Raw genomic sequence first — 11,934 nt, 5'->3', positions numbered from 1 at the left:
GATTAGATTGAGGCAGCACTGGTATAAGAAGGGGAGGGGGGAACGGCAGAGAGTGGCAGGATTGATTTTAGCAACCTAGGAGTCAGGAGTGAAACACTGGCAATGCAGACAAGTTCCATTTTCGGGTGACAGAACCAGAAGCACTGAATTCCAATGCCTTTAAAAACAAATTGCTTGCAGTGTTATGAACTGAGCTGGTCTTCAGCCCTACTGTATTACGATTGATCTCAAAGGAAGCAGCTGGAAAAGTAACGTGAACTATTCCATTGCCAATGCACATTCCTTGCCACTATTTTTAGGGCAATTTTGCACACCATAAATTTAGCGTCATTATTATTATTATTATTATTATTATTATTATTATTATTATTATTATTATTATTATTATTATTATTATTATTATTATTATATTTGTTTCCCACCACTCCCTTACGGCTCGTGGCAGGTTACAGTGTCTTACCCTCTGAAGATGCTATATTCTGGTCGCTCTGCATGACGTCGCCAACCTCCTGTGTCTGGCCAGCAAATTGCTCGCTATATCCACCATTTAAAAGTGTGAGTTGGTGAATCCCTAAAAATGCGTTATCCCCCAGCGTACAACCAGCAGGCCAGTAGCCAAAGAAATGTATGGAGGCAAAGAAGCTCTAACTCCGCCTCCAATGTCCCGCCTTTGCACCTGCCTCCCTCTCCCTTATTCCCGAGAATGGGAATTTTTTTGTTTTAAATGGAGAACAGTCTGGAGCAACAAATAGAAAGACAAGCATGCAGGCAATGTCAGAAATAATTTTTCCCAAAGTAGTAATACAAAGCATGCCTCTCTAATGTCTCCCCTCCAAATCAGGAACAAGATTAAATTTTAAAATTATCAAGTCTCGTGATTCCATGAGAGGTGGCATTCAAAAAGCACTTTGCATCTATGATTAGATGAACAGGCGTTTAAATGGAGAAGTATGAATTAAAAAAAATTAGAGGGTATCATGGGACCTTTAAAACATAGAGAAAGGGGATTGGCCGCCTGGATTGATTGACAGGCGAAAGAGAGTGCATATAAAGCGTGTTGCTCTCTTGCGCCATTTCCAGCAACAGCTGTAGAGGGTGAGAAGTGCGAAAAGGTGGCAGACAAGAGCAAGACAGCAAAAAGGTGAGGAGTGGCCGGGAGGCATGATAATATTTAATGCTACACCATTCAGCTGGCATAATGTTATTTTTACCAATATGCGGAAATGCCCTTAAAGATCCCCTAAAATAAGGAAAGAGCGAAACAACAGGGAAGGGCTGAAGCTAACCTCCAGATCCACAGCTGTGGTAAGGATGTGAGACCAGGGCCCATTCTGCACACATAGGATAATGTACTTTCAATGTGCTTTGGCAACTGGATTTTCCTGTGCAGAACAGGAAACTCTACTTCTAAAGTGCATTGAAAGTGCATTATCTATTGTGTGCAGACTAGGCCCTAGGAAGTAACAGAGACTGGAGGATGTCAACTAATAGTATCTCTTCTTGGAAAGGACAAGAAGAGAAGGCTTGGCCCAAAAGGCAGTGAGTAGAAAGAGGAGTTAAATTCCCTGGACATGACAAGGATGGAGTCAATTTTGGATGATGTAATCAGGGGATAACTTGGAGGAAGCAGCTCTCACATCTGGGGGGCAAGCAGCTGTAAAAAGGGGCAAGCAGCTGTAACAAGACTCAAGGTAATAGATTGAGAATAAAGAGTCCCCCCTAAAATAACTACAGTCAGGGAATGCCTATAGAAGGAAGAGAGGAATATGTGTATGCACTTTTACTGTGGAACCCTTGCTCTGTCCATTGCTGTGTAGAGTATTGTGTGTGGGTATTTTCTTTAAAATGCACTTTTTATTATTTGAAATGCCATGATAAGCCCCATTTGAACACATTACTCAAAGGGTACTAGGGGAAGGGAGGTGGTTGGTCAATAGACTGCACAAGTGGGGTCAGCTGTCCCTGCAAAAGCATGATGAAGGCTGTACAGGGGGACATGAAAGGAGTGCTACTCATCTTACCAGGAAATGCTTTCATTAATCTGCTGGTGGCAGAACAGAGCAAACACCCAGGTGCCCTAGAATCTGGTGACCTCTTTTGCTTGTTTTTACAGTAGCCCTTTGACATCCTCTTTTGGGCTGCCCTTAGCAGCACCACTAAGGCACACAACAACTTACTATTGTCTTTCTTCCACTGTGTCATCCAAAACCCACGAAGCCTTACGTCCTTAAAAATCAACGCACTCTGTGGAATCAAGCGCAAGGATTACAGCTCATTTTTTAAAGTATTTTTATTTACACAGAACAAAATTATATACAGATTGCAGAATAGCAAATGAAAGGGTATAAAATACATAAAAGGAGAGAAAAAAGCGATAAAAGAAAAGTAAGTAACATGTGGCTTAAAAATGACTTACAAGGGAAAAAAATTCTTACCCTTTCCCCCCAGTATATAAACTTTTCCTGTATCATAATATCTAATATAACAAATATTCTAAGAAACATAGAGCGAACCTCATCAAATATTTAAAATCATATCTTTGTTTTAAATTTTTGTTTGATATAAATTTTCCATAGCTTCCATTCTGTGTCAAAGTCTGAGATATAACCTACATTAATTGTTAGTTTTGCAAAACGGGCCAACTCCATAACTTTGCATTGCCATGCAAAGATTGCAGGTGTTTCTTCTGACTTCCATTTTTTTTGCCCATATAATTTTTGCTGCAACTGAAAAGAGTCCAATTTTTTTCCTACATAATTTCTTAAGGAATTCTCTCAAATGCCTAATAAATAGGCTACTGGTTTAAATTTAAGCTTTTTGCCCAAAATTTTAGAAATTTCCTCATTAATATACCTACAAAATTGTTTTTCTTTCTGACAATTCTACCATTTCCAGCATTTATTGTTTACCATCCTAGTCATCCGCCTATAATGCATTTTGTAAATATTTTCTTTTCTATAATAACTATTCAAGAATTTAGAACCTTTTTTCCAAACAAATTGCCAATCATCATCTCATGTCCTATATTCTTGCCCTAGTTAACATAAAATCCTTAATAATTTCAGTCTCACTATCCAAACTCAAGCATTCTTCATACACGCTACTTATCAAATGTTCGTTATTTTTCATTAGTTGAGTTAACAGTAGTGCAAGTTTACTTTCGGATCCAAATTCTTTATTATCTCCAATGAATCTCTTTTGTAGTTAAGCAAAAAGCCACCAGTCTTTTAATTTACCTTCCGCCCGTAATTGTTCTAACGATTTTAGTTTAAATTCAGTCTTTCCATCTTCTATCTGTTCTATCAATAATTCTTTATATAGATACAAATGGGTAGTCATGTTGGTCTGAAGTAGCACAATAAAATCAGAGTCCAGTAGCACCTTTAAGACCAACAACGATTTATTCAGGGCGTGAGCTTTCGAGTGCAAGCACTCTTCATCAGACTATGCTCTTCTTACATGACAGGGATACTCAAAAGCTCACACCCTGAATACATCTTTGTTGGTCTTAAAGGTGATACTGGATTCTGATTTTATTGTAATTCTTTATATGTGAGCCATAATTCCTTGGTGCATACCTGGCTCCTGGTTAACGCTTCAAGCAGTGACAGCCTTGGCGCCGGGCCGCGGCTCCTTCTTCCCTCCCCCCTGAAGCGAGAAGCTCGCCAGGCCGTGAGCAAATCGGCCGCCAAAGCGGCCGATTTACTGGAGGCCAGGAGGGGCCGGGAGGGGGAGCCGTGGCCACCGGCATGGCGGCGGCGCAAACGCGCCTGCGCGGACTGCCGCGCACGCGCGTTTCCGCCCCTGCTAGGTGCAAACGCACATGCGCGGCAGTCCGCGCAGGCGCGTTTGCGCTGGGGCTGCCGCGCGTGCGTGGGCCCCCACTCCACCGCAGCGGTCCACAGCGACCGAAAGCTTGCGGACCGCTGTCCTACACTGATATGCTAACCAATACAACCAACACAGCAAGCAACACACAAATGGCTATGTGAGAGGGCAAATTCATTTTGGAAGAAAAGCAAGGGAGCCAGAAATCTCACAACTACTCACCACGGGGATTGCCACAGGCTGCTTCGACATCCCACCATAGGTTACCATGGTCCCTTTATGCCTGCAGGAGCAGTCAAATGAAGTTAAGGAGCAAAAAGAGACTGACAACCAATTCCAGACAGCAAGGCTATTCACTCTAAGCAGGGCTTTGGCCTACTCTTCTGGCCAGCCTCCTCAGTTACTGGCCCACCGCCTCCATCTCTATGCCATCTTTGCTCAGTGGGTAAACACCTAACTCTGCTGTGCAAGTATGACCACCAGCTTCCTCCACCATGGAACCAAAGCTGTCTGCATGAGGTTCCCTGAAAGTCCCTCACCCCAAGCACGAGTCAGATCCAGACTGGCTCAGCTTCTGCAAATGCCCATTCAGACCACACCCAGGGACCAAATACTGAAATGTCATTTCTGCTCCCAAAGGATTCACAATGTAAAGATTAAACACCAAGTGTAGTCTGCAAAAGTGAGGCAAGGGGGAACAAAAAAGCACACTCACTGACAAACACCCCCCCCTCCCCAATTCATGTACTTGCGGTCTAAATGTTATCCTTTAAGCGGTCTTTCTTTTTCAGAAGGAACCGCAACAGTCAGGGACTAAAACCTCCAAATATGACACATTTTTACTGTAAAAAATGAAATGTGCCTGTAAATTGTGGTAGACCCTAAAGCAGGAGTAGTCAAACTGCGGCCCTCCAGATGTCCATGGACTACAATTCCCAGGAGCCCCTGCCAGCAAACGCTGGCAGGGGCTCCTGGGAATTGTAGTCCATGGACATCTGGAGGGCCGCAGTTTGACTACCCCTGTCCCAAAGGTTCTCCTGTTGAGTCTCAGCCATTAAGGAAGACAACCTAGTCAACAACCTTCTCTCCCAAGCATCAGTTTATATTTACTATTATAATCTCCTTGAGGCACGGACTCCTCTTCTTGCACAGCACATACTTATGTTGCAACAACACCTGAAAAGCAAAAGTGGGCAAAGAGGAGTCTTGTGGCTGCTTTGCAGCTTGGGCGCTGCACTGCCCTGGAGCCACAAACCTCACGTTTTCCTCTCCCACATGCTAGTAAGACATATGTGTGCGAAGGTTGGACTAGATGGCCCGAGTGGCCCCTTCCAACTCTATGATTCTGACAGTTTCCACAGGAATTTCAGTCTCCCTTTTGCAAAGGGGGCATTTTTCTGACTGGTCATCCCTCTTCAACTTCCAGTGCTACCCAAGTTGAGCTTTTGCAATAAAGCTCCACGCTCTTGCAAAGTGTTGGAATTGTGAGCTGGATCGTCTGCCCATGATGGTCTGACGGACAGGCTGATTCTGTGAAGGCTCAAGGGGGTGGCAGGTTACAGTGGATGAGCGATAGGGTTGTGAGTGTCCTGCATAGTGCAGGGGGTTGGACTAGATGACCCAGGAGGTCCCTTCCAACTCTATTATTCTATGATTCTAAAGAACAGTTGCTGTAAGACTTTTGGGTCCCCCACAACTTTTCTTCCCCCTTCCTGATCAAAAGGGTCTGGCAAACAACATACTCATCCATTCAAGCTTCCGTTCCCCACTGCCTTCCCTAGCAACCCAGTGCAGCTCAGGTGAGTCCGTAACCCCTGGGGGAAAAAGGCCTCTAGCAAGTCACAGGCCAGCGGTTTCACTTACCGCAGACAGCGTAGCATCTCGGTGGCGTTTTTCCCTCCCACGGCATCCAGGGCTAAGAGTGGCTTAGGGATTTTCTGGATAACAAGGGGGGGGAAAAGTTGCTTACAGAGAAACAGGTTAACCTCACACTCCTGCTCTCAAGGGGTTTTGCTCACAGGGAAAGAATTAACAAGGTGGTGCTGGAATATTTATTGATCCAAGAGGCCTCTGATTAACAATTCCCACCAGTTGATGAATATTTGGGTTGGGGCTTTGCTGGGGGAAGGTTTTTAAAAAATTTTCCCAACCCTACCACATTCTCGATCTCTCCCCCTGCCACACAAACGCCAGAGAGCTGCGATTTGACGTAAGTGGCAGGAAGCCTATAGGCCAGGGGTAGTCAACCTGTGGTCCTCCAGATGTCCATGGACTACAATTCCCATGAGCCCCTGCCAGCGTTTGCTGGCAGGAGCTCATGGGAATTGTAGTTCATGAACATCTGGAGGACCACAGGTTGACTACCCCTGGCCTATAGGCAACCTACAGGAACGTGCCTGCTTTTCCCTAGCAGATAAGCAGTGGCTTGAGACAGCACTGTTGTTAATTTGCATCAGGAGGGCAAATTCCCAGCCACATGGTTGCTTTTACAGGATGGTTCCAGGTCTCCTAATTCAGTGGTTCCCAACCTTTACAAAATGGTAACGAAAAAGTCCAAATTGACTAGGGAAGGTGGAAGGCGACACATCCTAGGCTCCTTGCCATGGGGGGGGGGGTGGGCTGGCAGGGGCGGTGCCCCTCCTGAAACTTGCCCTGCCTACTCAGCATCTGCCCACTAGCCTCATGGATGTGGCAGCAGTGAACAAGCTGTAGGAGTTGGTGGCAGGGCTGGGCAGGTAGGGTGTGGGGATGGTACCGCTGTGCATGCACACGGGTGCAAGGTGGGTGCCAAGGAGTGCAGAGAGTAGTGGGCGCCTCCCATGGCTACCACTGTCAGGCTCTGCTGCTACTATCTCCAAGTGCTGCAAAGAGTTGCCGCCGCCGCCTGTTTCATGGGAGGAAGCAATGGCAACTGGAGCAGCAGTGGCCACTACCTGCATCTGAACTCCATGGTCATCACCTGAGTCCCCATGCCCAGGCCTGGCTCACGGTTCCAGGCAGGAATTGGCAGTGGGGCTCATGCACCCTTTGGGGGAGGGAGGGGGGAGAGAAGGGCCTTGTGCCCTGGGGGAGGAGTGTGCCGAGTGAGACAGGGCTGGCAGCCAGCAGCCATGCATGCAGCCTCAGGTTACTGCCCCATTAAAAAAACATCCTGCCCAATATTCTGACACATCCAGGGCCAACCCAAGATTTTCGGTGCCCGAGGCGAACTATGATCTAGTCCAGCATTCCATTTTCTACATGAGCCAGCCAGATGTTTTTGAGAAACTGACACACACTGCACAAGGGACACAGCAGCCCTCAATATGAAACTCAAAATTTGACATTCTGAAGTATATGGAGAGCACATCCCAGCCATTTCCTCACCCGCTTCTTCTGAGATCCCTGCAGGCTCTAAAGGAGATTTACACCCAAGATCCTGAAAGATTTCGCTTGGCACAGAAGATTAGTCAAGGTTGGCCACTGTCAAGTCTCCAAGTGATATGCATAAATACAAAATCAGGCAGTCTCTGGACAGGAAATTAGTCATATTCAGAGAGGAGCAGTCTACTGATGATTCTTCGCCACTGGATTTCACTGTGTTGGACAGAAAAATCCACTTGCAAACAATGGCAAAAGTGAATTGTCAGAGGAATGAAAGCGCATTATTTAGCTTGTGTGAATGGGCCTGCCCTCAGAGGCTGGGCATGAGACGGCTTGATTCGTCAGGACAATCCCGTTTCCCCTCGATTCCCAAAGAAACTTGATTCATGCTTAATACCTCAAACAAATCTTTCGTTTCCGGCTTTCTCAGCGCCTCTTCAGTGATGACGTGATCCGCCCCGAGGGATTGCAACCTGTCTACAAGCTCCTGGAGGTTGGGTCTGGCCGGGAAGAACAAATAAAAGGGATCCAGATGAAGTTAACACTTGTCGTTGACCAGGCCAAGCTGCACAGAAGGGAAGGATGTTGTCGGCCTGTAAGGCTTCACTGCTGTGAGAATTCTTGCTCTCATGAGCAGACCCCTGGACCCCTGCATGCACTGAGAGAAGAAAGCCATTCTTCTGTTCCCCTGAACTCCTGGTACAAGAAATTGGAATTATAAACACTCAACAAGATCTTCCCAGAACTCTGCTATGATCAACATATGAAGCTGCTGTCTACTGAACTGGGCCATTGGTCCATTGACTCAGGGATTCCCAACCAGGGGTCCATGGATCTCTGGGTGTCCATGGAAGCTCTGAAGGGGTCTGCTGTAACCTTTCCCCTCCTGCCTTAATGGACTCAGCCACAAGATAGGGACCTGGCCACTTTGTCCCTCACCAGGCATGAGTGAGTTCTCTCATGGTTTCTGTGCCTGGGAGGGGGAGGAGCCTGCATGACTACTCCAGCCTTAAACTGCCTCTTGTTTCTCTCCCCCTCACTCCTCCTTCAGCCTGCCTGTTAACACAGGTTATGATGTCATTTCCGGTGACATGTCACTTGAGGGGACACCATGGGAGAGAGGCATGGCCAGCAGACGTCACTTCAAGGACTCCTTGAAGCCTGAAAAATTATTTTGGGGGTTTCTTCATGGTGAAAAGGTTGAAAAAGGTTGATTTAACTCAATATTGTCTGTTCTAACTAGGAACAATTCTCCAAGGTCTTGGCCACAGGAAGAAGAAGTGTTGGGTTTTTTTATCCCGCTTTTCACTGGATGAAGGAGTCTAAAAGTGGCTTACAATCGCCTTCCCGTCCTCTCCTTGCTTCACATAATGGGGGGGGGGGGGGAGAGCACTGACAGAACTGCTCTGTGGGAACAGCTCTGGGACTGGCCCAAGGACCCCCATCCGGCTACATGTGGAGGACTGGGAACCAAACCTGGCTGTCCAGATTAGAAGCCACCACTCTTAACCACTACGCCAAGGCCTCTCTCAGTATCTGCTCCTCAAGATCCTTTAACTAGAGGTATTGAGGATAGAACTCAAGGCCTTCTGCTTGGAAAGCATTCGCCACAGAGCTACAACTTCTATTACCCAGAAATATTCCTTTTAACGGACATTTCCATGTTCACCTTGGGCCGACATGATGACCCAAAGACTGGGACGTGGTTGTAAAATTACCGAAAATTATGGCTCCAGAAAGAGACCCCCACCCTCATGTTGGGATAGAAGAGCCAGATCTATTTTGCACTCCTGCCATCCTTATTGTTATTAACAGCAGGGGTGATATTAAAAACATTATTGCAGAATTGTACAAAGAACAAGTGACTTGCGTGTCCTTCTCACAGGCTTATATTCTAAAACAGAGATAAGGAGTAAAGCAGGAAATTGAAAATAGGAGATGTACTGGGAAAATTACAGAGACGAGGAACAGAAGAAGAGTTGTTTTTATACCTCATTTTTCACTGCCCAAAGGACTCTCAAAGTGGCATAATATCACCTTCCCTTCGTCTCCCTACAACAGACACCCTGTGAGACAGGAGGGGGATTGTTAGAGCTCTGAGAGAGCTGCTCTGTGAGAACAGCTCTAGCTGGACTGTGATTACCCCAACGTCATCTAGCTGGTGGCATTTGGAGGAGTCGGGAATCAAACCTGGCTCTCCAGAAGTTGCCACTCTTAACCCCTACACCAAGCTGGCTCCAAAAAGAGAGAGACTGTTCTTCACATTAAGAGCCCCAGGCTTTCCCTGGCCTCCGAGTTACCTTAAACAGAAAGGAATGTAAGTGGTATGTGGTGGGTTTGAAATACGGGGGGGGGCATCAAGTGTCAGCACTCCTGGTGACTCCACAGGGTTTGCAAGGCAAGGGAAGAACAGAGGAGTTTGGCCATTGCCTTTCATCTGCTTAGTGACCTTCAACTTCCTTGGTGGTCTCCCATCCCAGGGCTGACCCTGCTTAGCTTCCAAGATCCAGCTAGCCTGGGCTATCCAGGACAGACCTTGAAAGATATCACTTGCTGAAACAACAGAGAAGCAATGAATTAAGGGAGCTGGACAGGGAAAAAACACAAGGAGGTTCCAAGTTCTCTAGCTACGGAGAAGTTCTGCAATACACTCACCTGTCCCGGACCACATTGATGGTTTTGATACCCTTGGCTGCGGCAATCTGGAGGACCGCCTGTCCTGCTCCACTGTTGGCTGCATTTTGAATGATGGAATCTCCTGCAGACAAACCGACATGGCCCTAGTGTTAAACTTGGTCATCTTTCGTTCTCAAAACAGATGCAGAAGAAGGAAGGAGTGGCCGCATAGCCCTTCAACACCAGTTCATCGGTGTCCTTTATTCCTTATTTGGAGGGCCCTGTTCTAGGAGTGAGGAAGTGGTTCAGTCATCTGGTCACTGCATCGAGATTATTTCTAGCAAGGGGGAAAACATCTCGGCTCTTGTTTGTTCTGCCGGCAGAGGTGACTGTCAGTGCGGGGTATGAGGTTAAAATGTTCACTGGATGGTAACAAATGAAAAAGAAAACTCAGGGGACCATGGGGTGGGGTGGGTGGAGAAGGAGAGCACGCAATGAACAAGGGGAATGTTCGTGACTGGCAGGACAAGAGGCATTTTGTTTACAGCCCGTCTCCTCCTAAACACAACGGGCGTGGAACGTGGATGTGTGTCTGTGAAAAGTGCCGTCAAATCACAGCCAACTTCCGACAATCCTGTAAGTTTTCCAAGGCAAGAAATGAACAGAGGTGGTTTGCCACGGTACCTGCCTCTGCATAGCAAGCCTGGACTTCCTTCGTGGGCTCCCATCCATGCACTAACCAGGAGGGACTTATCTTGGCTACCAAAATCTGACCAGTTCAGGCAAAGTTAGGCCATTCAGGCTGCCAGTAAGAACAACATTTACTTCATTTCTCTCTGTTCCAGGGATGGCCAAATTGTGGTTCTCCAGATGTCAATGGACTACAATTACCATGAGCCCCTGCCAGCATGCTGGCAGGGGCTCATGGTAATTGTAGTCCACGGACATCTGGAGAACCACAGTTTGGTCACCTCTATTCCTTCTCCATTCCTGGCCACCCAAAACCACTTGGGGAAGGTGATGAAAACCTGTTCCACATCTGGAAGATGCTTAGGTGCCAGATTTAGTGTGTATGTGTACGTGAGTGAAATTCACAGCCAAGAAGCAGCCATCAAGAGTGCTTTTCTGCCAGCTCTTGCACCCAAGATTCAACGAGGAGACCAAGCCAGTGTCCTCCTAGTCATCTGTACTCCCAATTCCTCCCTTTTCCTCTCTGAAAATTTCTGCAGCGTTTCTGTCCCTGTAAAGCAAGAGGATGCCCCAGCTTTATACTGCGCATCTGATGAAGGCAAAGGAGAGGCATAAGTCGGGCAAATAAGAACAGACTGAGTGTTGCATGTCTAAAGAATCTCGCAAAGGGAGCACCAGTCATTCCAGAAGCTGACACACCACTGTTCCTTCTCAGCATCTGGCTCTGCCCCAAGGGCCCCTCGGCAATACGGCAGCTCTGTTGACCAGAGTTATGTTGCTATGAGCAATTCCCCCTCTTGCGCCTTAAACCCAATCCATCAGTTCTTTTGGTCACCCAGGGCTTCTGCTAAAGCTACATGAGTACCCAAGTAACAAATCAACCATTAGTTCTTGTCCCCAAAGCTAGAGAAAACAATACTTGGCCAAGGATTTGCTTTAACAAAAGAAAAAAGAAGAGTCGGAATTTATATGACCGCCTCAGGACAACCTGCGAATCCCTTACCTGGCTTCAAGGTTACAAAGTCAGACAGCATCCGAAAAGCGGTGCAGGGGTTGACGCTCAAGGTGGCCGCGCTCATCAGTGGGATGTCAGGGGGTATTTTCAATAGTTTATCCTCCTCGAAGACAGCCTCTGTTCGCCAAGTTCCTGAAGGACGGGATGAGGCACAAGTCCAATTAAGAAGCTGCTGTAACTAACCAGTGACAGATCTCTAAGTTGCTTTTTTAAAAAGAGAAACATGTTAAAGGCTCCAGAAGTCAAAGATCAGGATTGCCAACAGCAGTAATTTGCTTGATGTTTCTTGATGCAGATGGCTTAACGAAGATTCATGCTTTGCTTAAGTCCAAGAGCTTTAGGGTGTTTTTGAACAGGATCTTGGTCTCAAATCCAAATAATTCCACACAAGAGGGCAAATGTGAAGTTCTTTCTAGTCCAGA

The 11,934-nt window shown here is 46.7% G+C and overlaps 1 protein-coding gene across 1 annotated transcript in view; it reads right to left on the bottom strand.

Annotated features, from left to right (window-relative positions):
* Positions 1–11,934, bottom strand: part of MECR (mitochondrial trans-2-enoyl-CoA reductase) — a 33,833-nt gene that overhangs the window by 2,052 nt on the left and 19,847 nt on the right. The window contains exons 4-9 of the mRNA XM_077337174.1: positions 11,501–11,644; positions 9,847–9,949; positions 7,589–7,691; positions 5,692–5,765; positions 4,051–4,111; positions 2,178–2,244 (exon numbers count right to left, since the gene is read on the bottom strand). Coding sequence (XP_077193289.1) covers positions 2,178–2,244; positions 4,051–4,111; positions 5,692–5,765; positions 7,589–7,691; positions 9,847–9,949; positions 11,501–11,644 — 552 coding nt within the window. The remainder of the gene's footprint in view (positions 1–2,177; positions 2,245–4,050; positions 4,112–5,691; positions 5,766–7,588; positions 7,692–9,846; positions 9,950–11,500; positions 11,645–11,934) is intronic.

Source organism: Paroedura picta, chromosome 5 (assembly GCF_049243985.1).
Source record: "Paroedura picta isolate Pp20150507F chromosome 5, Ppicta_v3.0, whole genome shotgun sequence".
In the NCBI taxonomy this organism is placed as follows: domain Eukaryota; kingdom Metazoa; phylum Chordata; class Lepidosauria; order Squamata; family Gekkonidae; genus Paroedura; species Paroedura picta.
The sequence above is the reverse complement of the archived record's forward strand: the minus strand, read 5'-3'. Positions and strand labels throughout refer to the sequence as shown.